The sequence below is a fragment of the Trichoderma camerunense genome, assembly GCF_050948025.1.
Source record: "Trichoderma camerunense strain CBS 138272 chromosome Unknown V8C40scaffold_12, whole genome shotgun sequence".
NCBI lineage: Eukaryota > Fungi > Ascomycota > Sordariomycetes > Hypocreales > Hypocreaceae > Trichoderma > Trichoderma camerunense.
The window spans coordinates 587110-613072 of NW_028145358.1; the positions used below are offsets into that span (position 1 = coordinate 587110).

The 25963-nt window shown below is 50.9% G+C and overlaps 9 protein-coding genes across 9 annotated transcripts; 4 read left to right on the forward strand and 5 right to left on the reverse strand.

The window, feature by feature from the left end:
- Positions 1-281: 281 nt before the first annotated feature.
- On the forward strand, positions 282-3137 carry V8C40DRAFT_249191 (cyclin-like protein). Its single transcript, XM_083216696.1, has 4 exons — positions 282-364; positions 426-1571; positions 1636-2175; positions 2241-3137. The coding sequence occupies exons 2-4, from the start codon at positions 453-455 to the stop codon at positions 2523-2525; spliced, it is 1944 nt and encodes a 647-aa protein (XP_083071619.1). The 5' UTR covers positions 282-364; positions 426-452; the 3' UTR covers positions 2526-3137.
- A 1406-nt stretch (positions 3138-4543) lies between these two features.
- Positions 4544-7888, forward strand: V8C40DRAFT_249194 (citrin domain-containing protein). Its single transcript, XM_083216697.1, has 3 exons — positions 4544-5081; positions 5246-6436; positions 6518-7888. Exons 1-3 carry the CDS (start codon positions 4893-4895, stop codon positions 7250-7252), a joined length of 2115 nt encoding a protein of 704 aa, XP_083071620.1. The 5' UTR covers positions 4544-4892; the 3' UTR covers positions 7253-7888.
- Positions 7436-8931, reverse strand: V8C40DRAFT_249196 (uncharacterized protein). The gene has a single exon (XM_083216698.1). It carries the CDS (start codon positions 8780-8782, stop codon positions 8009-8011), a length of 774 nt encoding a protein of 257 aa, XP_083071621.1. The 5' UTR covers positions 8783-8931; the 3' UTR covers positions 7436-8008.
- An 83-nt stretch (positions 8932-9014) lies between these two features.
- On the reverse strand, positions 9015-9652 carry V8C40DRAFT_249199 (uncharacterized protein; the record flags this gene model as incomplete). The annotated part of the gene is made up of 1 exon (XM_083216699.1): positions 9015-9652. A coding segment is annotated over exon 1 (236 nt), but the record flags the coding sequence as incomplete, so codon positions are not given.
- Positions 9653-12008: 2356 nt separating this feature from the next.
- Positions 12009-13717, forward strand: V8C40DRAFT_249206 (cystinosin-like protein ERS1). The gene is made up of 2 exons (XM_083216700.1): positions 12009-12640; positions 12801-13717. The coding sequence occupies exons 1-2, from the start codon at positions 12490-12492 to the stop codon at positions 13472-13474; spliced, it is 825 nt and encodes a 274-aa protein (XP_083071623.1). The 5' UTR covers positions 12009-12489; the 3' UTR covers positions 13475-13717.
- V8C40DRAFT_249207 (leucine--tRNA ligase NAM2) lies at positions 13541-16789 on the reverse strand. Its single transcript, XM_083216701.1, has 2 exons — positions 16121-16789; positions 13541-16044 (listed from the first exon to the last, which is right to left on the reverse strand). The coding sequence occupies exons 1-2, from the start codon at positions 16640-16642 to the stop codon at positions 13681-13683; spliced, it is 2886 nt and encodes a 961-aa protein (XP_083071624.1). The 5' UTR covers positions 16643-16789; the 3' UTR covers positions 13541-13680.
- A 445-nt stretch (positions 16790-17234) lies between these two features.
- Positions 17235-19963, forward strand: V8C40DRAFT_44675 (methylenetetrahydrofolate reductase (NAD(P)H) MET12). The gene has a single exon (XM_083222986.1). The coding sequence runs from the start codon at positions 17389-17391 to the stop codon at positions 19411-19413; it is 2025 nt and encodes a 674-aa protein (XP_083071625.1). The 5' UTR covers positions 17235-17388; the 3' UTR covers positions 19414-19963.
- Positions 19964-20076: 113 nt separating this feature from the next.
- V8C40DRAFT_44679 (uncharacterized protein) lies at positions 20077-21798 on the reverse strand. Its single transcript, XM_083222987.1, has 3 exons — positions 21600-21798; positions 21263-21436; positions 20077-21078 (listed from the first exon to the last, which is right to left on the reverse strand). Exons 1-3 carry the CDS (start codon positions 21703-21705, stop codon positions 20411-20413), a joined length of 948 nt encoding a protein of 315 aa, XP_083071626.1. The 5' UTR covers positions 21706-21798; the 3' UTR covers positions 20077-20410.
- A 1442-nt stretch (positions 21799-23240) lies between these two features.
- On the reverse strand, positions 23241-24754 carry V8C40DRAFT_249215 (PQ-loop repeat-containing protein). The gene is made up of 3 exons (XM_083216702.1): positions 24299-24754; positions 24004-24216; positions 23241-23939 (listed from the first exon to the last, which is right to left on the reverse strand). Exons 1-3 carry the CDS (start codon positions 24463-24465, stop codon positions 23525-23527), a joined length of 795 nt encoding a protein of 264 aa, XP_083071627.1. The 5' UTR covers positions 24466-24754; the 3' UTR covers positions 23241-23524.
- Positions 24755-25963: the final 1209 nt, after the last annotated feature.

A 25963-nucleotide genomic window follows, 5' to 3' on the forward strand; every position in this document is an offset into this window, starting at 1 on the left:
CTTCAATTTGACGTGATTTTGCGTCACCGTCTAATTTGTTCTGATAATCCTTGGGAGTCCGTTGTCTCCGAAGTGCGACGCTGGAATCTCGGACCATCCTGGACACCACGCCACGGACAGCTTTATTGTATGATATCCCGACGCGGGTCAATCAGTGGAAAGGCTACGCCGCCTTTTCGCCTTGATTCGCATAACTTTATTTCGCGCATTCTACCAGATCAGTGTACATTATCTTTAAAGACTCGAAAGCAAGGCGCAGACGGCCTCTCCCATAATGGACGCACGGGTATGTTAGAAACATGACAGAGACTAGCAAAATGGCTCCTTGGCTCTACGTTTTGCACTCCTTTCTTTTCCATCTATCGTATATCATGCAACCCTGGTTCAATTTGTAGCCATACTGACCCTTTATCTCCTCCATCTAGCCCTTTAGACCGCGCGGCAGCGAGAACATGCAGCAACTCCTTCATCAGCGCCACAAATCAGCAGGAGCTGTTGGTACCGCCCTGGCAGTCCCTGTGGCTGGATTCAAAGGCCCCGCTAAACGTGCTGCCTTTGGTGATGTGACAAACGTGTCCAAGTCTCTGGGAGGACGTGGTGAGGAGGCCAAGGGTATCAAAAAGGCCGCCATGGTGTCCACGAATCACGCGTCCGCATCCTTTCTGAATAAGGAAAACGCGGTAAAGACTAGCAAAGATTCCCTCTCCCGACCTGCACAGCGACCCGCAGCTCTGGCAGGCAACAAATCCAAGCTCACGACGACGGAAGCTCGTGCGGAGCCTCTGCAGAAGAAGCCCGCAAACATTCCCGCCAAAGAGTCTGCTTATAAACTCGATATCGATATCCCCCAGCTACACAGCAACAAGACCAAGAACAATGGCCTCACGCAAAAGAAGAGTTCCTCCGCTCAAGCCGCCCCCGAGGCGCATTCGAAGCAGCCTCGTCATCACAAGAGCCAGCCGCAACTCAAACAGCAACAGCCCACCCTGCGGAGAACCCAGAGCAAAGCCGAGAAGGTCGAGAAGGTCGAGAAGATCGAACGCGTTCCCACTCGGCCAAACCTTATTGAAATCGATATCGAACCTCTAGCAATGCCCGCCCTGATTGAAGATTTCTTGAACAGCGGCGATTCTTATCTGGACTCGCTCAATTGCCCACCTGAGGAGGCCCCACGTGCAGACGTGAATCACGACGACAGCCATGTTGAGGTGTTGGCTAAGCTCCCGAATATCTCCGAGGAACCCGCCATTAATATTGAAACTTACAAAGAGGGCCTCACTCTCGCACTCTCCGAAGCCGAAGAATACTGGGACGAAGAGGATGAGGAATATGACGATCAAGATCAGGGTTACACGACGGCTCATTCGACTCGATCCCGCGACATGACGTTAGGAAACGCCACGACCATTCTCGCCCCACGAGTAACCAGCCGTGTGCAGTGTGAACTAGACGAAGCTAGAATCGAGGTCGAGCAGACCATAACCCCGGAAGAGGTTGACGAGGAGATGTGGGATGTCAGCATGGTTGCTGAGTACGGCGAAGAGATTTTTGAGTATCTGAGAGAAATGGAGGTAAGGAAACCGACCCAGTCATTCTAGGATATGCCCGCCGCTGATCGCTGACCCCCTCGTGCAGATGAAGATGCTCCCTAATGCCCATTATATGGAAATGCAAACAGAGATCCAGTGGTCCATGCGGACTGTCCTTATGGACTGGCTGGTGCAAGTGCATCACCGCTTCAATCTCTTGCCAGAGACACTTTTCCTTACTGTCAACTACATCGACCGGTTCCTATCCTGCAAGATTGTTTCTATCGGAAAGCTGCAGCTGGTGGGGGCCACGGCCATCTTGGTTGCGTCCAAGTACGAAGAAATCAACTGCCCGTCATTAGACGAAATAGTCTACATGGTGGACAGTGGTTACACAACGGAGGATATCCTAAAGGCTGAGCGTTTCATGCTTAGCATGCTCGGGTTTGAGCTGGGATGGCCAGGCCCCATGAGCTTCTTGCGACGAGTCAGCAAGGCCGACGATTATGATCTCGATACTCGAACTTTGGCTAAATATTTCTTGGAGCTCACTATTATGGATGAGCGCTTTGTGGCCTCACCTCCGAGCTTTCTTGCTGCCGGTGCGCACTGCCTCTCTAGGCTCATCTTGAACAAGGGCGAATGGGTGAGTTTCTCTTTTTCTCAACTTTGCAGATATTCGACAATGATTGACTGACAAACATTTTACAGACCAAGCGCCACGTTCACTACTCAGGCTATACATGGAGCCAGCTCAAATCGCTGGTGACAATAATGATTGAGTGCTGTGAAAACCCTGTCAAGCATCATGGAGCCGTATTTGAGAAATATCGAGAGAAGCGATTCAAAGAGGCGTCAGTTCAGGTCCAGAACGCCCTCGACGCTGGATTCACGCTCCCGCACCACTCGACACCTGTTCGTCGCCTGCAACCAGTCCGCGTCCCAAGTGCTACCGAACTGCAGTATGCGAGCCGTCTCATCTCCATAGAAGGGTGAGATTGAGGCACCCCGAGCATTTGTCTGCTGTAATTTTTCGTTTTGATGTCACCACACGGCCCATTGAGGTGGCTACATGATACCACCGTGCTTTGCGATGCGATTCCTTATTAATTTTCGACCCCGACCTTGCTCACTACGATTTCATTTTTGTTGTTCTCTTTTTCGGGGATTGCAGGCGATCTTACGAAGCCAATGACGCACGCACACGCACACATCACACATTCTGGACGAGAATTTTCTTCTTTTTGTTTTTCTCACTCTTCTTGAGCTATGTTGTTTTACTGTCTGGCGTTGGTGGCTTGCTCTGGAACTGGCGGTAATGGATGGACTTATATATACCACGCAGGCGCTGGAGGGGGAAAGATGGGATAATAATGGATAAAGCAAAAACAGGAAGGGTCGGCATGGCGCACTAGGGAGGGCATGTGCTTCGCCAAAGCTGGGGAAAGATTCTGGCCTTGATAATATCACACTGAAGAAAGTTGTATGGATTAATACCGCCCTGTTATTTATTTGGGCATTACATTATGGATCCCGTTTTTTCTTTTCTTCTGCCAACCGAAAGAGCTTAATGAGCGGACGGACGCTTGCTGAATTGCCATTGGAGACTTGCATCTGTAGCGCAGCGGCTATCTCCATGCTTGAATATATCGTGTGTTGCTGACCGCCGAATTCACCGTTTATGCACGCAGCTCCGGGCCTCCGGAATGCTCCGGACCTACGGAACACTATTACTTGCTGGCTGTTTCCATGCTGCATGCCAGATGACTCGATATCAATGGACTTTATCTACTGATTGATAGCAGCAGCATCACTACAGTTATTACACACCAATGCCAAGGATCAGATGGCACCAAACTCATTAGAGTCGCGACCGGGAGTCAGACCGGCCCGGGTGGCGGCCGGAAAGCAAATCTGTGTCTTCTGGAACCAGCCTTCTTCTTAGCACCTTGTTGTCCTCTCCCGCGCTGAGGTACCTGTACATTTATAGCCTAAATCCGTGGAGATACTTTGGGGGTTTACACAGTGCTTTGACTTGAGGCCAGCCCAGCTAGATGGGTCAATTACCATACCAAAACTGCTTTGAATGCCAGCAGCCTGTTGGTAGCTGGTACTTAAATGGCGCCGGGCTGGCCGAATCATCTCCGACTGGCTCCGACCCCAGATTTGAGCGGCTTGCTAGTGCCAAACGAAACATTGTAATCTTGGAGAATTTACGGAGTGTAATGGACCGTTATGGAGTAATTGCTACCTGGCAACAGTATCGAGAAGTCGGGGTAATTCGGTGGAAGAGAATATTAAGCATCGTCAAACCCGGACCCAGGACCGCCTTCGAACCTATGGTTTTGTTGGATGAGAAGGGCTGGCTGCAGGATCTGATGTCAGCTGTCTGAGGTGCATGTACGAATGCTCGTGCTGGCAACGGTTGAAGCCGGAAGGTACCTGTACCACCGGGTTGAGGGAAGATGGCGTAATCTGCAGAGCCAGGCTTATCGCATACTCGTTTGCAATCTGCCATTTTTACGTGCTGCTGTGTGTTTATTTACGATATGGACTCTAGTTTAATCCCTCAGAGAGTACAAGCAAGTCATGTGGGTGGTTTCCCGTTGTGATGCACGAGGTACGGCGTCAAGGGCGTACCAAACGCACATCTCATCAGCTGGTGTTCGGGAGCCCTAGAATGGAACCGAGTACCTGGCAAGGCTTAGTCCCCTGGCACAGGCACGGAGTACTGGTACATGTCGTCGTGGAATACTCCGTGTCAAGTACAGAGTACTAAGCAGGTCGTCCGCCGCTCTTTGATGCTCACGTGGCGCCTTTCAGCATCTTCTGACCGCTATACAATTTAGCTGTTCAGTGGCGGCCAGGGGGAGGAAACATGGCGCACACAGTACCAGGTACATGCATCGACAGGTGGCATCTCGCCAAACCTTGCAGCCGTCCATCCGTCAATTGGCTTCCATCCATCAGGAGTAATATAAATTTTTTTTCTTTTCCATCCTCATAATTTTACTCGCCGCTTCTTTCGCGATCCTGTGACGCTTCACTTCTCTCTCCTTTTCCTCCTTTCCTCTTTTTTTTCCTTTTCTTGTTGCATGATATAGACTTAGAAATACAGATAGAGGGGAATACGGTATAGAGGGGCTTCATCTCCGACATTTTCCAGGCGTTTGCTCTTTTTTGGCGCTTTTTTTTTTTCGTCCCCCCGTCGTACCAGACCCCGATTTTCCCACTTATCCAGCTCCACAGCCTCGCCGTTTCTTCCTCCACAAGAAGCCAACAACTTTTATCCCGTCTTCCCCGCGGGCATTTTTTTTGTTTGTTTTTTGGAGCAGAGATTCGGATTTGCTACTTTTCTCCAAGATGGCGAGCGTTTCAACCGTCAAGGAAGCTGTCAAGGAGAGCCTGGTTGGCGGCGAGGAGCCTGCGCAGCTCTCGGCGCAAACCAAGGCTCGCTTCAACAGCCATGCGATCAAGGACCCTGAGACAGGCGAGCTGTACTTGGGACCGGACGAGTTTATCAATGCGATTGCGCCCAAGGATGAGGATTATGTGAGTTTGCCATTGAGTCCATGTTTCTCTTTTCCTTTGTCTTTTTCCCTCATTCTCCGACTTTTTGGAGGCCCCTTTTCTTATTTTCTCTGTTTGTATGGAGATCGGAGTCATATCGGTGCAGTTGCGGGACCAGTGACTAACAAGGCATCGCATGCAAACAGCACAAGATCAAGCGGGAACAATATTCGATCCTCTTTGGCGTCGCCGACAACAAAGGCACCGGCCGCGTCTCGTTGACCGACTGGAGTGTCTTTGAGAACCTCCTGCTCAAGCCCGACGCCGAATACGAAATTGCCTTCCGACTGTTCGACGTCGACCGCACCGGCATTGTCAAGTACGACGACTTCAAGCGCCTCTACGAGCTCAACAAGGGCCCCGAAAACATCCCCTTCGATTGGGACTGCGAATGGGCCAAGCTGTACATTGGCACCAACAAAAACCGTCACCACCTCAACTATGCGCAGTTCTCGCAGATGCTGCGAGGCCTCCAGGGCGAGCGCATCCGACAGGCCTTCCACCGCTTCGACAAGGATGGCGACGGCTACATCAACCCGGAGGACTTTGAGCGCATCATTCGCGAGACGGCGAGACACAAGCTGTCGGACCACTTGCTGAACAACCTGCACACCCTCTGCAACATCTCGGCCAGCAGCAAGGTCTCCTATGCCAACGTGCGAGCTTTCCAGAATATGATTATGGAGATGGACCTGGTCGAGGTGATTTTGCGCCGCGCCGTTTCAAAGACCAAGGATGGTAAGATTACCAGGTCCGAGTTTATGAACGAGGCGTCCGGCCTCACGCGATTCGGGCTCTTCACTCCAATGGAGGCCGACATCCTCTTCCACTTTGCCAGCCTGGACGAGCCTTCCGGTCGACTGGGCCTCCGCGACTTTGCCAAGGTTCTGGATCCCTCATGGCGCAACCCCATGTACGACGTTCTGGACACCGCTAGCCAGACTGTCGATAAGGTCGCTTCCAAGGGCAGTGCGGTCTTGCACCAAGTCCTTGAGTCGGCGTACAACTTTGGTCTGGGCAGTTTGGCTGGTGCCTTTGGTGCCTTCATGGTGTACCCCATTGATCTTGTCAAGACTCGTCTGCAGAACCAGCGTGGAGCGCAGCCCGGACAGCGCCTGTACAAGAACTCCATCGACTGCTTCCAAAAGGTGATTCGCAACGAAGGTGTCCGCGGCTTGTACTCTGGTGTTCTGCCCCAGCTGGTTGGTGTTGCGCCGGAGAAGGCCATCAAGCTGACGGTGAATGATTTGGTGCGCGGTCGTTTGACCGACAAGCAAGGAGGCATTCCCCTGTGGGCCGAGATTGTCGCTGGTGGTACTGCCGGTGGTTGTCAAGTGGTAAGTTTGGAACAATCTGGCTCTTACTGTAACCATTACGCATGAGCTCTCGCCTAACTAACGTTCTTTCTTCTAATTTAGGTCTTCACAAACCCTCTCGAGATTGTCAAGATCCGTCTGCAAATCCAGGGCGAAGTCGCCAAGACTGTCGAGGGCACGCCCAAGCGATCGGCCATGTGGATTGTCCGCAACCTCGGTCTCGTGGGTCTGTATAAGGGTGCGTCTGCCTGTCTGCTGCGAGACGTCCCCTTCTCGGCCATCTATTTCCCCACGTACAGCCATCTCAAGAAGGACTTCTTTGGCGAGTCACCGACCAAGAAGCTGGGCGTCGTGCAGCTCCTGACTGCTGGTGCCATTGCCGGTATGCCCGCGGCCTACCTGACGACGCCTTGCGACGTCATCAAGACCCGTCTCCAGGTCGAGGCTCGCAAGGGCGAGGCTTCGTACAACGGACTGCGACACTGCGCACAAACCATCTGGAAGGAGGAGGGTTTCAAGGCCTTCTTCAAGGGTGGCCCGGCTCGTATCTTCCGATCATCGCCCCAGTTTGGTTTCACTCTGGCCGCGTACGAGGTTCTTCAGACTATGCTGCCCATGCCCGGATCGGCGCAGAAGGACAAGGTGCACCTCGGCATGTCTGATGCTCTGTCTACGTTGAAGTCGAAGCAGCTGGACTCTAGCCCCTTTGCCCGCAGCAGAAATGCGCTGAAGATCATCCTCGACCTTGACGAGGACTTTGGCAAGGTTAAGCTGCCCAACGAGAAGGGATGGAGATCGCTCCCCAAGATCATCGGTGGTGGTGGTCAAGCCGCGTAATAAGCAGAGAACTGACGACGTGAGGTGGAAAACAAGACTGAGCAAAGAAGAAGAAAAAAGAAAAAAAGACGTGCATCGTCAAAACCACACTCGAGGGGAGCAATGTATGATTTCTCTCCGATGATACGATGCATCAGAATAGGCGTTTGGGTGAAAATACTGCATCACGAAAGGGGCGAGTTGTTTGTATACTTGCTTCTATTGTTTTTTTGTTCCTATTCTACCTTTCCGTTTTCTCAGAACCCTTTTTATTCCTTTGTGTTTCTATCAACACGAACACGAACCCGACCCGTGTGTACCCAGAAAAAAGAAAATAAGAAGAAAGAAAATAAGACCATGAGGGATATAGAAGAGAAGAGCTAAGGACAAGGGATATCTTGCGCGCAAAAAAGGAAAGGACATGACGCTTGTTGTGATTCTTTCTTGGTTTGCCTCTGCGGCTGTTGTTGGTTTTTTTTTTTCCTCCGTCGAATGTATGAGATGACCTTTTAGACCTAGACATGGGATACAGGACTAGAGGGGGGCTGTATACAGCCAGGGCAAAAAGAAAAAAGAGGAATTTGTTTGGAGGAGGAGCCTTAGAGGACTTTTGATTTCGAAGAGAGAAGTGGTGTTTTGATGGGTAGATGTATAGCGATACCTAGTTTTCAACGCAACATAAAAGTGTTTTTCCTGCTTTCGACACGTTAGCCAATTGCCATTTGCAACGAATGAATCAACAAGGGGGTTCGCATACCTAGGTAGGCACATCTTCATTTACTCTTGCTTCTCGATCTGGGGTATTGATGAGCGGACGAGATTTGCGTGTCCGCTCCAAATGTGTGCCCAGGGAGAGTCTTCCTGCGGCTCATAGGGGGCAACTTCAGCTCCCAAGGGACTTGTCATGGCATTGACCAGCCAGGCAATGTAGTGTTCGAAGCCAGTCGTGCTGCCACTAATGTAGACGTTCTTGACACCTCGCACCGCGTCAAACACCGCCAGGTTGTTGCAATCGACGCCCAAGAACATGGACTGGACAAGATCGATGGAGAGCTCGTCTAATCCAGAGAAAGATTCCGCGACAGCCTTGCGGTCGTACGGCAGGGGTAAGTCGAGACGAACTTGGACGTGGAAGCGGTGGATCATGGGCACCAGCGTCTTGGCCTCTCGCATGGGAGGATACCAGTTGCGCAGACGGGGGAACGTTGCTAGCAGGGTTGGGTGTGCGACGAACATGTTTGACGAGTAGAGGAAAGGCGTGGCCTCCCAGTTGATCTGGCGGTTGGCGAGGAGGATTGCGGGATAGACGTGCTCGGAGGGCTGGGCGTAGGAGGAGAGGTGGTGGTGGGAGGAGGATTTTGGGTGAGGCGGGATGGAGAGGAGGTGGTCGTAGATTTGGAAGCGGAGCTCCAGGGGGAGGGACATGAAGCCGACTTTTGGTGTTGATGATGATGGTGATGAGGGCATCTCTGCTGCTGGTGTTTGTGTGATTGGGGCTGCAGACATTTGGGAGCTGCGTTGTAATGATGAGACGTAGCTGAGGTAGCTCATTGTGTTGAGATTTGGTGTAAGTGGTGTATATGTGATGATATGATGTAAATCAAGTTTGATGGCACGAATATATCTGGTTGTTGCCAAGTGTGTATCAAATAAAGATGTATATATAAAAGATGTAAGTGATTCTTTAGTGTATATGGATCTAAAGCACATGAGTATATACAACGAGGGAGGCAATGCTTATTTAAATCACTTCTCGCCCAGAGCTCAAGCTGCCCAGGAATAGACTCAAGTTAGCCTGTCCGTACATCGGAAACCCACAAATAAAATAAAACGGCGTGTTCACACCGTGAGCCTCACACGTCGCAAAAGCCGAGGGAAAGGAAAGGAAAACGCCAAAAGGGAAATAAGGGATGTCCACCATATCCGGGTGGCTGCGCCGGCCAGCCAATGGAAAAACGCCCGAGGGAAAAAAGACAAGCAACCATGTAAGAAAGATAGACAGACGAATCAACGGTGGAGGCTTCAGCCCGTTTGATTGAATTGGATGAGATGGGATAGAGGACCAGGGCAGGTCAAACGTCACCGGCATTCGAACGCTCGGGTCGGCCGTTTGGGAGCGGGACGCAGGTGTTGTCGGGTTGGGCTTAGGCCGTGGGAGTGGCGTTGTTTTTTTTCTAGGGGTCTAGTCGAATGTTGTTTACGTTGATGCGTTAGTGGCATGCGGCGGGTGTTAGTCTGGCCCGATTCTGACGATGGAGAGGTGGCTAGGGTGATGCGACGATGGCTGATGTATGACAAGGGGTGTGATAGTATGTTGTGTCTGTATGGTTACGTCGTTGTGCTGTAAAGGGTTTGATACGATTTGATTTCTATTGTTATGTGCATGAATATGAATGGATGAATGAGTTGTTGGTTTGTTGGTTGCCTAGTCGTGGAGTAAATGAATACAATCAATACAATACGTGTTAAGTGTGTGTAGTTGGTTGTGCTAGTGTTATTTACACGTCAAGTCTGCTGATTTGTGTCATGGATATTTTTGCCCGACAACGAGGAATCTCCGATGATAAGGGATCAATAGGGTTCGCGAATTGCTTACTGGTTCGGACTGATCTGGGTCACTGCTGACTTTGCTAGTCAGATGTTGGTGAAAGTGAAAAAGTTTAGTAGCGGAGCTCGTTCTCGTTCAATCTCATGTAAGCATCAATTCTTAGGAGATGAACTTTAGTGATGATCTTAGTGAGGGCGATGGATGTTAGTGATGACATGGACTCGGGGGCCCAGCTTCCGCAAAAGCATAAAGGCAATCATTTCATAGCTACCTAGTTAATGCCTCTGATAGGGGTAGAGAGATAGATACTGTGCATGGTTCAAGGTGGATTCTTGTCTCATCAAGGGCAGGCCAATCGTGCATTTGCATATTGATTGACTGACATCTTGGCAGCTGGAAAGCCACAGCCAGCCACTTTTCTCGCAATACTCCGTAGTCTAGTCTTGATACGCCATCTCCAACTCATCCGCCCATCTATCAGCCTTGGGCATCCCTCATTCCTCATTCCTCCATCCCTCTCCTCCTCAGCTGGTAACTAAGCCACCCAAAACGGGCAGCATTCATCAAGAAGGATCAAGACTACTGCACCGTCACGGCCAGGACGACAGCTGAACTCTCGAGGCCTCACGCATCTGGGCGCCCTTATTCGCTGGCTATAGCTGACAGCGCTTGTACGCATTCTAGACTAGACGACGATGGATGAGCTACGCCCCAACAAGCAAGTCTCAAAAAAAGTAATTAAAATTTTACAGTCAATACAAAAGAGAGAGCGGTCCGCTATTTCTGCCTTATTTGCTGTAATTAGTGCATGTTGCCATCCTTGGATCTGCGACAACCGTCGTCCGATCACGCCAAGCCTCACACCATTGCCACTCCCGCTGATAGCGAATATCTCGGAAACGGTGGACCGACAAGGAGACTCTTGGCAGGAAAAAACACGCGAGATACGCGGGCATGCACGCACGATGCCTGGGCCTGGCCTGGCCTTGTTTTTCAATGCCGAGGGTATAGTAAAAAGGGGCTGCGGAATGTAACGCAAAAGAGAAAAAAAAAAAAAGAATATCTTCTTTTTCTGTTCTTTTTCTTTTTTAGAGAGTGTCCGATACTGTACTCGTATCGGTCCGTGTGATCCGAGCTGTATCGAGTACCCGCCAGCTACGGGAGTTTATCTGCTTACAAGGCTGAACACTGCTTGTTACTTGTACATACATAGGTACACACATGGATGTATGTATCATGCAGCAATGCGTTGGGTAGAATTCCAGAACAAAGGAGATTTTCTCGGTGATCCGATTCCGAAACATGAAGTGCCCGGGGTTTTCGGATGGATGGGTGAGTGGGTATTGAAGTTGGTTGTGTTCCGAGTAACGGAATTTAATGAATGAAAAATGACTCGATGAGTCTCGGTATAGCGATGACTGACCGACTAACAAGTGCCGGTGTCATGGTTATGATGGCAGTCGAGTTCCGGTTTTACAGACAAATTTTTACTCCCGACATGGGAGCTGGTGGCTGCTGATATCAACACGAGCTGCTCCTTTATCAGCTAGTCTAACACCCTTTTTTTAAAATTCCCGTCTGCCACCGACTACCGTCAGGATAGCCGTGTTACCGAGTTTTGGATATGACTTTTCGTGTAAACGCTAATTATAGTTGATGGTGAAGTTGTCGTGGGGACTATTTACGGGATACGCTACGAATGGACAAGGTAAAGCTGTAAGTAGCAAGTTCGTCAAGCATGTGCACATAGCACACTATGACTATAATGCTCTAGTCTGGTGAAATGGCCATGTCGGATCTCTTATGAAGTTGTCAAGACGCTTTTCTATTGAAATACTAAGAGAAATAATACCGGCTGAAGACCTCTTCAGTAAATCCAGACTCAAGCACCAATATGCTGACGTCACTTGGGTGCTAAGAGGACAGAGGTCGCATATGAGATCAATTCTTCACAATAGTAGCTTCGAGCATATATATTTTAATTTGTACTCGTACAAGTTCTTTTTATAACAGCTCCTGTCATAATCCTATGGGTTTCAACTGTTTTGCCCTTATTCCAGGTTAGGTCAGACTGCCTTCAAGTTACCAGGTACCTTAGTCCAGCGACTTATACGAGGTACTTTCATTTCCTGTCTTGATACTTTTACCTCCACAGCGCATAGCATGCATCGCAGGGTACCACTTTCAGACTATAAAGTACCCGGTACCTGCGCACTTGGTCATCGAAGCTGGAAATGATGCAATCGCGTCTCTGCTCGCAAAATGTCATCGCAGCGCATCGCATCGCATCGCGCAAAAACCAGGCGCACACAAAGTACCGCTCCATACCCCTCAAGCTGCAATCGGTACCTCGTTAGATCCTTCCCAGCGCCAGACCACGGGACTTTTGTCATCCCTCCATAGGAACTCGCACCTGATTTTCCACCCTCAACCTCCAATTTCCCCCTCGTCAAAGCAAACCAACAACGAGATCGAAATCCCGAATCCGATGCCGAATAACCTTCGTCGTCACCTCCTTTGACATCCTCAAAAAACAGGCCGCTGCCGGACCGATCCGGGACGGTGGCTTGCATTAAGACCAACCATCGCCAGGTACTTCCGGCGCCTCAATAACTTCCAGGCCCGAAAGCCGTCATCGCATCGGCAACACCGTTAGTTAGCAAAACGTCAACAATAAACAACAAGGGCAGAGGAACAAGACAAACAAACCATGGCTGCATTCCTGCCCTTGCTGGCCTCCCTCTTTGGCTGGATCTACACACTCGCCTGGAGCCTCTCCTTTTACCCCCAGCCGCTGCTCAACTGGCAGCGCCGCTCCACGTCCGGCACCACGGCCGACTTTCCTACCCTCAACATCATTGGTATGTTGCTCCAAGGCGCTGGTTTTTGGTTTTCTCCTCCAAAATGCGCCCGTTGTCTCACATCATCATACTCCATCTATACTCCATCGATGATCATCGTGTCCAACAGTGAACTCTTTTGCTTGCGCTAACCTTCTCCTCCTCCTCCTCGTGCTCACAGGTTTCGCCGCGTATCTCGCTTCCAACGTCGCCTTGTATTACTCCCCCGTTGTGCGGAGCCAGTACGCCGCCCGCCATAACGGCTTGCTCCCCACCGTCGCCTTCAACGACATCACCTTTGCGCTGCACGCCCTCGTCCTCAGCATCATCACCGCCTCGCAGTATCTCCTCCGCCCGCTCTGGGGCTTCGAGCCCAGCGCCGGCACCCGCCCCAGCCGCTTCGTCACCGGCATCATTGCCGGCTCTGCGCTGGGCCTTCTCATCACCTGGATCATCGTGGGCGCGACGCCGTCTGGGAACCCGGCCACCGACTGGTGCGAGCTGGATATTGCCTACGCCGTCGGTTATGTTAAGCTCTTGGTCTCGCTGGTCAAGTACACGCCGCAGATCCTCGCAAACTACCGCAACAAGAGCACGCGCGGTTGGAGCATCTGGCAGATCATCCTCGATATCGTCGGGGGAGTCTTGAGCTTGGCCCAGCTCGGCATCGATGGTTACCTGCAGCACGACTGGAGTGGCGTTACGGGCAACCCGATCAAGCTGGCACTTGGCAACTGCAGCTTGGTGTTTGACACCATCTTCATTGTCCAGCACTATGTCATATACCGAGGCAAGGAGACCAGCGATGAGGAACAGAGGCTTCTTCCAGATGAAGAGAGGAGGCACCGTGACTAGATTAGATCCCAGACCACACTGTTTTTTGATTGCAGACTTAGATTTTGTGGTGCCTTCTATAGAGGCGCCACCTAATACCCACTGGGCAAGAGTAAGAAGAGGGCTGGCCACCTGCAGTAAATATGCCATGTCATACATATATGTCCATTGTCTATAAGATCTACGGAGTTGGGGTATCCGTTCTATCGTGTCACGCAGGCGCTGCTCTATAGTACAAAGTTGATAACTTTTCCCCCATCCACGGGAATCGTCCTCCTGGCCGATCGCACATTGTATTTACCCTCGCCAAACCGGCCCCTACCTTCTTCCGTCTCCAGAATCGCATCCACCAGCCAGTCGCGCAGCGCATCGCCCTGTAAGTCGCTGGGCGGGCGCGGGATGGTCACCGTAGCGCGCAGCTTGCCGTTGATTTGCACGGCGCACTTGATATGCACCGCCTGGAGCAGCGGCAAGCTGTCGTCCTGCACGGGGAAGCTGGTCGTCTTGAAGATGGAGCCGCTGGACGGGTGAAGAAGGCTCCAGCACTCCTCTGCAAAAGCGGGCGTGATGGGCGCCATGAGGCGCACAATGGCGTCTGCCGTCTGTCTCCTGATGCCCTGGTCTGCGTGTTTCTGCTGAACAAGCTCATTGGTGAGCGTCATGAGATCCGACACGACCGTGTTGAGCGCGTAAATCTTCTCGTAGCCCCTCGTGATGGATTCAATCTTGTTCTGCGTCTCGCGCCAAAGCGCCGTCTCAGAATCCCACTTGGACAGCTTCTCCTTGTCGTTGCTCGGGGGCGACGACCCTCGCTTGGCGAAATACTCCTTTGCTGGCAGTGATTCTTCCGGCGACTTGGCGAGTGCCACCACCTGGTCGTGGAGCTTCTGGAGCCAGCGAGTGACGCCGGATATCTTGGACTCGTCCCAGTTGAGTACGTCAGCGACGGGCGCTTGGAAGAGCATGTGCGCGCGCGTTGGATCGACGCCGTATTTGGACGTGAACTCGGTGGGGTCTACTCCGTTGTGCTTCGACTTGGACATCTTCTCAAAGGCCACTGTAGCAGGCTCTCCTGTGGCCACGACGAGAGGATTCGATGGATCTGTCAAGTCCACCTCGTCCGGCTTGAGGAACTTGCCCGACTTGGGGTCGATGTAGGTCTTGCCATGGACCATACCCTGGGTAATGAGGCGCTTGAATGGCTCGGCAGATAGGGCGTCCGCCTCAGAGTACTGGGGAAGGAGTGGCGTAGTGGCTAGGAACTTGAAGATGAAGCGGGCATAGAGAAGGTGAAGAATGGCATGCTCAACACCCCCAATATAAATGTCCACAGGTAGCGCTTTGGCTGCCTCGGGGGAGAAGAGCTGATTCGGATTTTGAGGATCGGCAAAACGAGCGTAGTACCAGCTTGAATCAACAAAGGTGTCCATGGTATCGGTGTCTCTCCGAGCTGGGCCGCTACATTTAGGACACTCAGTCTTGACAAAATCAGGTGCTGACTCTAGCGCATTGCCCGCCTTGCCTTGTGCCCAGTGATTGTCCACCTTGGGCAGAAGAACCGGCAGCTGGTCGTCCGGTACGGGCACGGGGCCGCAAGAATCGCAGTGAATGATGGGTATGGGAGCGCCCCAGTACCGCTGGCGGCTGATGAGCCAGTCTCTCAGTCGCCATTTTGTGCCGGGCTTCGCAAGCTCTGCGCCTTCAAGCATACGGATCATCATATCTCCCGCTTCCTTGGAGTGTTTGCCATGGTAGATGCCGCTGTGCTCTGTCATGTAACCGTGTTCGACGAATGGCTCGTTCTCCAACACCGTGGTTGATTCGTCCTCGGACGCAGCCAGAACCATGCGAATGGGTTCATCGATGTTGTGCTCTCGCCAAAAGGCGTGATCTCGGGTGTCATGGCCGGGCACGCCCATGACGGCCCCTTCACCGTAGTCGCCCAATACATAGGAGGCCACATAGATGGGCAGCGATTCCTTGGTAGCATCCGGGGTCTTCTCGTGAAAGGCTAGAGGGTTGATGCCTCGAATATGCGGCAACAGATACCCGACTTTGGAGTCTGGGGGCAGTCCAGGGAGGGTGTCGAGGAACGCTTGTAGCTCCGGATCGTGTTTTGCTAGCTGGGCCACCACGGGATGATTGGAGGCGAGGGCAAGATATTGAACCCCAAACAAGGTGTCGGGCCGGGTCGTAAACACTTCGAGGGCGGTATCAATCTTGACCCTACCAAGAGCCATAAGGGGGAACTTGACCACAGCACCAGTCGACTTTCCCAGCCAATTCCTCTGCTGAGAAATAACATGCTCGGGCCAAGCACCGTCCTTGGCCAAGCTGTCGAGCTCTTTCAGGAGCTCCTCGCTAAACTCGGATATGCGAAAGAACCATTGTTTCAATTTCCGTTTCTCGACCTTGGCGCCTGATCTCCACGAGCATCCGTTTGCATCCACCTGTTCGTTTGCCAATACTGTCTTGTCCACCGGGTCGTAGTTAACCTCGGCCTCAGCTTGATATGCCAATCCGCGTTCGTGAAGCATCAAGAACAGCTTTTGCGTGTGTTTGTAGAAATCCGGATCGCAAGTTGTCAATTCCTAAATATGTTTTCCAATTAGCTCAATTCTATCTATACTGGTCGTGTTCTTAATTGGATCATGAAATAACACTTACCCGTGACCAGTCCCAGCTGCCATTCATCACGTCAAGCTGGCTCTTCATTTTGGTAATGTTGCTCTTAGTCCAGCCATCAGGTGGAACACCTCTCTCTAGGGCGGCATTCTCAGCGGGCAAGCCAAAGGCATCCCAGCCCATTGGCAGCAGCACCTTGTCGCCCTTTAGGGTGTGGTATCGAGCAATCACATCGGCAATGGTGTACACTCGGAGGTGGCCAAGATGGAGGGTGCCGCTGGGGTACGGGAACATGGGCAAGATGTAGCTATGCTTTTGGCCATCCGACAATGCGGCGGCATGAGGCTCGCCATTCGTAGGATTCTGGTCCCAGACCTGGCGCCATTTCTTGTCCAGACCAACAAGATCAACTGCATACCATCTCCGGTTCAAACATCGTGGGTCGTGTCGCGTGAGGGCAGATGGCCGATTTATCGCCCCATTTGCACCAGCTGCTATATACCGGCGGCAAGGAGCCAGGCTGGCTCCTCTGAGGCTCATACGGCTGCCATGAAGCATGTGCATTATGGTACGGTCATATTGCGGCGCCAAGTCTCCCGCAATAGTCTTTGTGGTTGAGCAGAGACGAAGTGTGGAAGAAGAAGAAGAAGAGAATGTAGTGTCATAGACGGAATGGTTCGATGTCGATATGAAATCGCCGGACTTTTTTTCTGCACCACGGTTGTTATCGGAGCTCCCCCAGTGCTCTAACACGGCCCTGTAGGGGATCTTCGGATGCGTCATAGCGCTCCCCCAGTGCGATAGCGATAGCGACAACGGACGTAACCCCGCCATTGCTGCTGCTTAATGGCTGCTGCCCCGCCACCTTTGCGGCGGCATCGCAAAACTTTCCCGTTTGCTTGTTTGTCCCAAGCAGAGACTTGCAACTCTCTCGCTGGGTCAATTGACGCCTCTCTCTGGGCATCGGATACCGCGCTACGGACACTTCGTAGGCTTGCAGCATACCTACTTCGTTTTCAATTGGCCAGATCTCCGGCAATTCGCAGCTCCCTTCGGCTGGAAAACCTGTTGCCGCGAGATAGTGCAACCCGACCGGGACAGACTTCAAGGGGGTCCTAATCTATCCATCCCGAACGTATCATCAGCCAGCAAACGAGTTACACGCCAGCTTAACTCGACAATCATCGATCAATTCCTCACTCGACGTTGAATTCCAACTGTTTTGCGTTCTTGTAGCAACACAGAACGAACACTCGAATCGGCCTCAACAATCTTCTACAGCATTTGGGCCTCATTTATACCCAGCCAACATGGACAAGATTACCGAGAAAATAGCGGCACTGCCGCCCGATGGGGAGTATTTCTCCCTCGAATTCTTCCCTCCCAAGACGGCAATGGGATTTTCCAATCTGCGTGTTCGTCTTCAGCGAATGGAAAGGGCTCTGCGACCTCTCTTCGTCAACGTCACCTGGGGAGCTGGCGGTTCAACATCGCAAAAGTCTCTTGAGTTGGCCGAGCTGTGCCAGCGCGAGATCGGCCTTACGACATGTCTCCACCTCACATGTACCAACATGAGCCAGGCCCTAATTGACCAGGCGCTGGAAGATGCGAGAGCACTGGGAATCCGCAACATTCTCGCCTTGCGAGGAGACCCGCCCCGCGCCGAGTACCGAGACGCCGACGAGCCGGACCAGGCTTCTTCTGAGGAGTTTACATGGGCAATTGACCTTGTCAAGTATATTCGCAAGAAGTATGGCAGCTACTTTTGCATTGGTGTTGCTGCGTATCCTGAGGGCCATGGCGACGGAAGCCACCCCGAGGGCCAAAGCTTTGAACATGATCTCCCCTACCTTGTCGAGAAAGTCCAGGCTGGAGCAGACTTCATAATGACCCAGCTATTCTTCGATATCGAGGCCTACGAAAAGTTCGAAACAAGGCTGAGAAGCCACCCTAGTGGCGCCTTCAAAACGATACCTATCTTGCCAGGCCTGATGCCCATTCAAAGCTATGCAATGATCAAGCGTACGGCAAAGCTAAGCCATGCCAAGATACCGGAAGAGACTATGGCCCGCCTCAACGCTGTTAAGGGAGACGACGAGAAGGTCAAAATGGTCGGGGTTGATATCGTTAGCGAGTTGATTGGGCAGATTAGAGAAATCAAAAGCAGGACCCCGGGCCCCAAGGGTTTCCACTTCTACACGCTCAACCTCGAAAAGTCAATCTCTTTCATCCTCGAGAGAACCAAGCTGATTCCCGATGCCACTGAGGATGAGGAAGCCGTCGTCGATGAGACTGTCGCAGCAGCGGCGCAGTTGGTGGTACCAAAGATCAGCGTCAATGGTAATGTACCACCTCGCTCGTCCAGCCACGCACGCACGGGCAGAAGACAATCTTCTGTCGGTTCAGACCCGCACAACCGTGTCATCGTTGGCAGGGCCGCCACGCACCCAGAGTGGGAAGCAACCAGCACAGAGGCTGGTATTCCCGCCGAAAGTGTCAACACTCGTGCAAACACACTGGCCATTTCTGAGGGCGAGGGCGCTCTTGGTCGTGAGGCGACATGGGACGACTTCCCCAACGGTCGATTTGGTGATGCCCGCTCGCCCGCTTACGGAGAAATTGACGGCTACGGCGTCAGCATTCACATGTCCGTCACACAGGCCGTTAGACTTTGGGGACATCCAAAGGTAGCCAGTGACATCAATGACATCTTTGTGAGACACATCAGAGGAGAGATTTCGGCCATCCCTTGGAGCGAAGAAGACCTTCTTCCCGAGTCTTCCATTATCAAGTCCAAACTTGAGGCCATGAACAGAAAGGGCTGGTGGACTGTTGCTTCTCAGCCCGCTGTCAACGGCTTGCCGTCGACGGATTCCACATTCGGATGGGGCCCAGCCTCTGGATTCGTGTTCCAGAAGTCATTTGTCGAGTTCTTCATCCCATCTGCCGACTGGAAGATTCTCTACGATAAACTTACATCCGCCGAAGTTGAGGAAGTGGTGTGTTTCTATGCCAGCAATGCTAAAGGCGACTTCATCTCATCCGATGTCAGCGGTGGCTCCGGCCGAGCCGTCATGAGCGCGAGTACGAATGCCGTGACGTGGGGAGTGTTCCCCGGCAAGGAGATTGTCACACCAACCATCATCGAAGAGGTCAGCTTCCGCGCTTGGAGCGAGGAGGCGTTTGATATTTGGGCCGAGTGGGCAAAGGTGTATGGAAGAGGGTCAGACAGCCAGAAGCTGTTGGACGAGATCAAAGAGGACCGCTGGCTTGTGAACATCATCCACCACGACTATGTGGACACGGAAGCTTTGTGGAGGTTGTTGATCGAATGAGACGCAGTCACGGCTTGTTAGAGATGTTTTGGAGTGAGGTAATGGATATAGGCGCTGGCAATTGTTAAAAGAAAGAACCAAATACCACGAAAAGCATCATTCGAATTGTAAGAGAGAGAGAGTGTGAGAGGGGCTTATTAATCAACTTGTTCATCGGAGATGCAGGAGACGAGAGTTTACAATCTCTTCATACCTCAGACTCAACTCTGGCACACAAAGGAAAACAAAACGAGAAGGGAAAAACACCCTTTTTAGATAGATCATGCGAGACACGCAGAGTTCCGAGTCAACAGGCAAGACTGCTTTCAACTCGAAGCTTGCACTGTTCATTTTATATTCACTCTACGAACCACCGAGCTTCACGTAAAAAGCATCATGTTTTGCTATTCGACACCCTGTTCCTAGTTTGCTGCGTGTGAAGATCAAATCACCGAGTTTTATTTTCCTATCATTCCCCTCATCGTCTTTGCTTCTTCATGCTCCGAAACCAGAGAGCACTGTAATAAATGAAAAAGAAGAAGAAGAAAAGAAAAACTCATGACTCAAATGAACCGGTTTCCCTCAAGTCATTCTTTAGGGAAAAGGGAGAGATGAAATGACGGATTTGAGATTGAATAAAAAGCAAAGTCGTTATAAACAAAGGGGATAGATGTGCCCGTATGAAAATCGTGTAAGCAAAGAGAAGGGCAAAAGAAATTACCAAACATGAAAATAGGAGAAAATACGCAAGTCTCTGGGTGGGGAAGACGAGTCAAAAGCAAAGTTCCTTTCCTCCGCCAACGCCGTGCATGCGCAAACCGTGGTCGCAGTCCCTGTCCTTCATAATGGGTAACCACCAAGATCCGGTTTTCAAATATCAATCATCTCATCCATACGAGGTTTTTTTTTTTCTCTTTGTTTTATTTTAGTGGGAGAAGTTTCCACCTGCGATTCCGAACGATGGAAACTGTTGAGGTGGAAAGCAGACAGAGAGCGTTTCTCTATCATCCCTTCTTTTCTAAATCTCACCGTCGCCTAGCAGATCATCGGCATCACCCATCTGGAACGACTGCGAGACATAATGACCCGAAGGCGGGTAGCTGACTGCAGGAGGTCCAGTGTTCATGCCAATGATCGGCCTGCCGCTGAACGAGGCCTGGACAGGCTGAACAGGCACGCTGACGGGGGTGAAGACAGAGGCAAAGTGGCCAACTGGAGCATCAGTCTCGGGCTGGGAATCGCTAGCATCGAGCAGCGCAGAAGCTTCAGCGATCGTAGCGGTGGCTTTGGCTGCGGCCCTGCGACCTGGAGTCCCGTTTCTCTGGCCCGGGAAGGCTCCTCCGGCCTTGGGCTTCTTGGTAGGCGTATCCTCGTGCTCGCTCCAGTTGTCAATGTCGGCGATCTCGTCCTCATCCTCATCTGACGAAGCTCGCTTGATGATGTCTGGTTGCTTGCGGCCGCGCTTGCGTCCAGTGCCAGTGCCGGTTCGGCTTCCACCTGAACGAGCGGCGGTGGGCTTGGACGGCGTGGAAACGAGACTGCCGCCGCCGGAACCAAGTTGGAGGCAGTTGGCGACATCGCCGCCTTCACTTTCGACCTTTCGGAGGGTATCGGCATCCTTTTTGAATCCACGAAACTGGAACTGAATACCATCTGGGGTAGACTGGCCAAAGTATTTGGCGATATCTGTAGAGACAATGGTTAGCTGTGTTCTGATAAGTCGATGAACAGATTGATGTTGTCCGACTCAAAGCAATGCAGAAATGTTGGGAACTGAAAGCAAGAGGGTGACATTGCAATTCGGAAGTGATGAGTATGGAAGATCAGACTCCTTGAAATCAAGAATCAAGCGCCAGGGACCAAAGCATACTCTTCTTCTCCACGGCTTCCTGAGTAGCAGGAAGATCTCCGTCCGGGCAGATATTCTTGGGATCGAATCCCTGGTTGCGCCCTTCACGAATGATGACCGACTGTGCTCTGAGACGGCGGAATCGATGATTGAGAGCGTGCTCAGTCATGTCGGATCCATAGCAAGCAGCAATTTCTGGGACGAAGCGTCAACCTTCGCCCCAATAAAAACAACGATAAGATGAAAGGCGGCAGATGAAGCAGAAAGAGAACTCATATCCAAGATCTTTCAATCGTGGATTGAGGCAAGAGAAAAGGCCAATAGTACTGGTGATAAATAAGAGAAAAGAGTTGCTTACCTTTGTAGTTCCACTTAACCTCAGGGTGAGCTGCCACGATGGCACGTACCATACGGGCCTGAGCCTCGTAGGTTTTGTAGTTCGCCTTGGAACTGGCAGCAGGCATGTTGATTTTATTATATTCTGATGGAGAGGTCAATTATTAGCAGCGAGTAGAGGCGATGGCGAGGTCGAATGACGAACGGTCAAGTTGGTTGAGACTGGAAATGGAAATCGCCGAACAATTTGGAGGGAATAAAGATTGAACTGCGCAAAGCAATGATACTTGTTGATATTGAGAATAGGCAAAGGTAAAATGAAAAGATGACAGTGACGCACTAGGGTCGCTGCATCAAGAGAACTTCGCGGGCGGATGCGTGAAGGAGGAGGAGAGTTGAGAAGCAGCAGAGCCGAAGAGCTGCTTAATTATGCAGATGGGGAGTAAAGCAGCTTGGTCACCTGACCTGTGCCAGAAGCTGAAGATGAAGTGACGAGAGGGCAAAGGCCAAAGTGAATGAGAGGTGAATCTGGTTGGGGGGAGAGACCGTTGCCAGCTGGCAGAGGGCTGTCAAGCCAAAGCTGCGGAGACGATGATTTCAGGGCGCGAAATTCGACAAGGTTGATAAGGCAATTATCCCGTAGATAGCGGTAGAGCTAGGGTGCAACGAATGAAATGAAAGAAACTAGGTGTGATGGCTGATATTGAGAACCGGGTTTGATGGGAGGTGGTTGAGGTGAAGATGCTGAACTTGAGACGCGGTATCAAAAGAGAAAGCGGCCTACCGAGAAACAAGGTTCGGTTCAACTAAGCATTTACCCGTTTGGGTGTGAGAGCCGTTGAGGGATTGAAATAAGAATTAAATAAATCTAGAGATGAAAGAGGATTGAATGGATGAATATGTATGGGTATAAAGACTGAAGACTATACGTTAGTTAGTGGCTATGAGAGATCAAGATTGGGTGAATAGCGAAATACCTGTTATACTTGGAAAGCATCCAAAAGCGCAACGATGAGGGTACTGTATACGATTTCCAATATTGACAGGGATAAAGCAGCTATCCGCGAATTGTCTATGGCATGACAATTATCCTGGACAATCTTATACAGGCATCAATTAGCTTCTTCTCCCTAGGCCAGAGTGCAATATATATTTTACAATCGCTCCGGGAATGAAACACAATATGAGATACTAACCAGATGAGCGAAGGGGGAAAAAAGGTAGAAACGAAGATGACGAGAAACGAGTGAATGGTGGTTGTATAGCTGCAGCTCAAGCTTCACCGCAGATGACTTGGGCAGTACTTTCGCGTTCTCCTTTACGCGAACCGCGATTCGGCCCCTAGCCGCAGCGGTGCCAAATGAGGAAAAAAGAGCCAAGTATAAAGCGATACTAGGCTATCAATTTCTTCTCCTTCGCTGTATGTATATGGGCGTCTCGACACTAGGGAACGCTTGATGTACTTTGGATGTACTCCGTCTATGTTGTATGCGACAGGTTTCTCACCTTCCAGATGCGATGAGAAAGTCGGGGGGCTGGGCGTCTGTCCTGAGAATTTGGTGCAGAGCGCCTAAGGAGTGACTTTGGCGCTGAAATCGCATTGGGTAGAAAGCGACACATCAACGCAATTGGAGCTAATTACGATGAAAAGAAAGAATATCATGTATTTTGCTGTCAATTTAATTTCTATTTTGAATGTTACTGCTATTTTACCCACTGTGGCTTTCCATTGACTTTCCACCACGGGGTATCGTGATATCTCAGCTTAACGCTCTCAAAGTACAGAGCAGCAACCACGACAAAGATTGCAATGGGTGAATATATATGTATTCTAATCATAAAGTCTATATAGAAGTAATACAGGTGTGTTCACACCCGGCCGACACCAGTACCAGCCATGGGATTCATTAACATTAGTCTATTATAATCAAGTTCAACAGCACATCGTTATTTCCAACTCAATTCCTGGCCAGGAATTTCTTGCAGCGGATGTCCCTTGACGGTAGCACCTTTGCCATCTCCGTAGAAAAAGTACTGGATTCCGAGGAAGCAGTCGCAGCAAGCCTGGAAGATGCCACACGCCTTGAATGCTAGCGGGATCTCGGTCGTGGCAGTAAAGAACCAGTAAATCTTCATGGCGTCACCTCCGATCCAGCTAGCAAGCACGGATACTCGAAAGCCTTTGCAAGACTTGGACTGCGCATTGGCGATGATCTGTGGGATCGGGAGAATGGCTTCGACGGAGAGGCCGATGATTCCGACGAGCTCGGAATATGTGGGATAGTAGCCAGGTGTCATACCAGACACGACAACCTCACCAGCGAGTAAGCCCATGAAGAGGTAGACGATGAATTGCCAATATCTGCCCATTGTGTTAGCCTTTCCGATACTTCCAAGCGCTAGTTTCCTCTTTGGTGAGACTCAACGGTTTCGGCGATCTCCATTGCCAAAAGTTATATGGTCTTTGAGTAAAGACACCCTCTGGCGGAGCAAAAGGCAGGCCGGCCTCGCCGCCCTTGTTTGAAGGTGCAGGTCGGTGATCAAGGGCAATCTTGAGCAGCGCTACTTGCATTCCAACCATAATCAGAGACTGTATTAACAAGCTTGCATCGAATCGCGCGCCGGGCCAGTAAAAGATCCTATTCTCCCGCTCCGTGTTAGCTGTTGCGCCGGATTTACCGGATAGTAGAGCCTTGAACTGGCTCATGCAAAAAGACGCACCTGAATAGCGATGCGACAAGCATAATCAGGGGAATATCGAGAGAGAAGCCCGCGCTGGTCTTCTTGCGATGCATCGATACGGCCTGGTCGCCATAGGAGATGATGGGGGAGAGGATAAGGAAGAGCGGCGCTATGTAGCCCGTCAAAGTCGCGAGCCAATGCATCATGGCGGATTATTCGGGGTCGTAAGTTGCGAACAATTAAGGGTGCAGTGTCGTCGTTCGGTACAGATGGATATCCAAGAAGTGGTAGCTAAAGAAGTGGCAGCAAGAATAAACGAAGGACACGCCGTGCTTCTCTGCCTCTGGGAGAAGATGAAGGCAAAATGGAACTGAATAGGTCAATTAAAAATATACCCGGCAGACCAAGCGCGCCGAAAGGTCAAGAGAAAAGAGAGGCGATTCGGGAAATGAAGAGTAGAAGCGGTAAAAGACGAAAGCGAAGTTTAAAATTGCTGGTGAGATGGATTCGGAGCAACAGGGGAACAGGTGCAGAATGACCGCATCGATCAGCGTTAGGGCGGTACCTAGGCTTGGCATGGCGCTTGGCGAGCTGGGCAGGTACAGCCCTACCGTCTTTAATTAGCATCGTCAATGTTCTGGAGTCAGCCCTGATTCGCTAGCCTTGTATAAACTCATAGGCTAAGCAAACCTAGAGCAAATACGGCTTCATCCAGCGGATATGCTTGGTCGACTACTAGTAATAAACGGAATAAGGTATCAGCATATGCATAATAAAGGGAGCTGCCATTCAGCGCCTCAGGCTTGCTATCCGACATCCGTCATATCAAATTGAAAGATAGCTAGCAGATAATAGAGACATACAGCTACAGAAGCAGATATGCTAGAAGAAAGTGACGATAAGAGCAGATACCAAAAGGGAGTGCTAGCAGTAGCAGATACTCAAAGAACCGGGCATCTACAAGTACCTTGCCTACTTCGGTAAGTCCCACTAGAGTACCAGATAATCGAAGCCTTTTCTTCGCGTCCCGTTCCAACACTTGAACTTGATGCAGTCACTGGAATACTGAGTAGTCAAATAGGGGCACTGAATGGCACTCCTATGATATTGGGAGCTATACAACCTAGTGATCTCGAGAATTTAGTCCGAAGAGCGTACCAATTGGGCTGTTTGCTGGCTTACAACCTCCTTGAAGTTACAACCCAGGTACGTACCCACTAGAAAGTACAATGTCTCAGAGTCACGAGACACCACCTTCCTGTATTGACCCCATGTCAAGTCAGTGCTTGAGAGCTTCCAATCTTTCCCCCCTTTTCTCTCTTTTCTCTTTTCCTATCTCTCTCCTTATCCCATCCCAGCAAACACCAAGGGTCTCTGATCCACCCAAATTGATCAATGACATATTATTGATTTGGTTGCCAGATCAACTTCATTCGCCATGACTTTAAACGAATGTTTGGGATAACCTCCCCACTTTCAAGGGCAAGAAGAAGACATAGCCCTCAATGCTTCTAACGGCGCTGCAATGAATGAGTTTCCCACATGGCTCACTGGAGATATATGTCAATGCCCCCACGATAAGGGCCGGTACTGCACACGTTCTCTTACTCTGCGTTTCACTGTCAGCAGCTTCATGGATGCCCAGTCCTCGCTGCTGTGGGGCGAATACCTCGATTCAATGAAGGGTTCCAATACAGCCAACAA

What these genes read in the sequence shown, in the direction of transcription:
- V8C40DRAFT_249196 (XM_083216698.1), bottom strand. Translation starts at nt 8,782, where the DNA reads ATGAGCTACCTCAGCTACGTCTCATCATTACAACGCAGCTCCCAAATG.
- V8C40DRAFT_249215 (XM_083216702.1), bottom strand. Translation starts at nt 24,465, where the DNA reads ATGATGCATTGGCTCGCGACTTTGACGGGCTACATAGCGCCGCTCTTC. An exon ending in CTTGTCGCATCGCTATTCAG is followed by an intron (nt 24,217 to 24,298) that starts GTGCGTCTTTTT and finishes GCGGGAGAATAG; the next exon opens with GATCTTTTACTGGCCCGGCG. An exon ending in CAATGGAGATCGCCGAAACC is followed by an intron (nt 23,940 to 24,003) that starts GTTGAGTCTCAC and finishes CACAATGGGCAG; the next exon opens with ATATTGGCAATTCATCGTCT.
- V8C40DRAFT_249191 (XM_083216696.1), top strand. Translation starts at nt 453, where the DNA reads ATGCAGCAACTCCTTCATCAGCGCCACAAATCAGCAGGAGCTGTTGGT. An exon ending in AGTATCTGAGAGAAATGGAG is followed by an intron (nt 1,572 to 1,635) that starts GTAAGGAAACCG and finishes CCCCTCGTGCAG; the next exon opens with ATGAAGATGCTCCCTAATGC. An exon ending in TCTTGAACAAGGGCGAATGG is followed by an intron (nt 2,176 to 2,240) that starts GTGAGTTTCTCT and finishes AACATTTTACAG; the next exon opens with ACCAAGCGCCACGTTCACTA.
- V8C40DRAFT_44679 (XM_083222987.1), bottom strand. Translation starts at nt 21,705, where the DNA reads ATGCCTGCTGCCAGTTCCAAGGCGAACTACAAAACCTACGAGGCTCAG. An exon ending in GGTTAAGTGGAACTACAAAG is followed by an intron (nt 21,437 to 21,599) that starts GTAAGCAACTCT and finishes GCTTCGTCCCAG; the next exon opens with AAATTGCTGCTTGCTATGGA. An exon ending in GGAAGCCGTGGAGAAGAAGA is followed by an intron (nt 21,079 to 21,262) that starts GTATGCTTTGGT and finishes TTGTCTCTACAG; the next exon opens with ATATCGCCAAATACTTTGGC.
- V8C40DRAFT_249207 (XM_083216701.1), bottom strand. Translation starts at nt 16,642, where the DNA reads ATGCACATGCTTCATGGCAGCCGTATGAGCCTCAGAGGAGCCAGCCTG. An exon ending in GCAGCTGGGACTGGTCACGG is followed by an intron (nt 16,045 to 16,120) that starts GTAAGTGTTATT and finishes AAACATATTTAG; the next exon opens with GAATTGACAACTTGCGATCC.
- V8C40DRAFT_44675 (XM_083222986.1), top strand. Translation starts at nt 17,389, where the DNA reads ATGGACAAGATTACCGAGAAAATAGCGGCACTGCCGCCCGATGGGGAG.
- V8C40DRAFT_249206 (XM_083216700.1), top strand. Translation starts at nt 12,490, where the DNA reads ATGGCTGCATTCCTGCCCTTGCTGGCCTCCCTCTTTGGCTGGATCTAC. An exon ending in TCCTACCCTCAACATCATTG is followed by an intron (nt 12,641 to 12,800) that starts GTATGTTGCTCC and finishes TCGTGCTCACAG; the next exon opens with GTTTCGCCGCGTATCTCGCT.
- V8C40DRAFT_249194 (XM_083216697.1), top strand. Translation starts at nt 4,893, where the DNA reads ATGGCGAGCGTTTCAACCGTCAAGGAAGCTGTCAAGGAGAGCCTGGTT. An exon ending in CGCCCAAGGATGAGGATTAT is followed by an intron (nt 5,082 to 5,245) that starts GTGAGTTTGCCA and finishes GCATGCAAACAG; the next exon opens with CACAAGATCAAGCGGGAACA. An exon ending in CTGCCGGTGGTTGTCAAGTG is followed by an intron (nt 6,437 to 6,517) that starts GTAAGTTTGGAA and finishes CTTCTAATTTAG; the next exon opens with GTCTTCACAAACCCTCTCGA.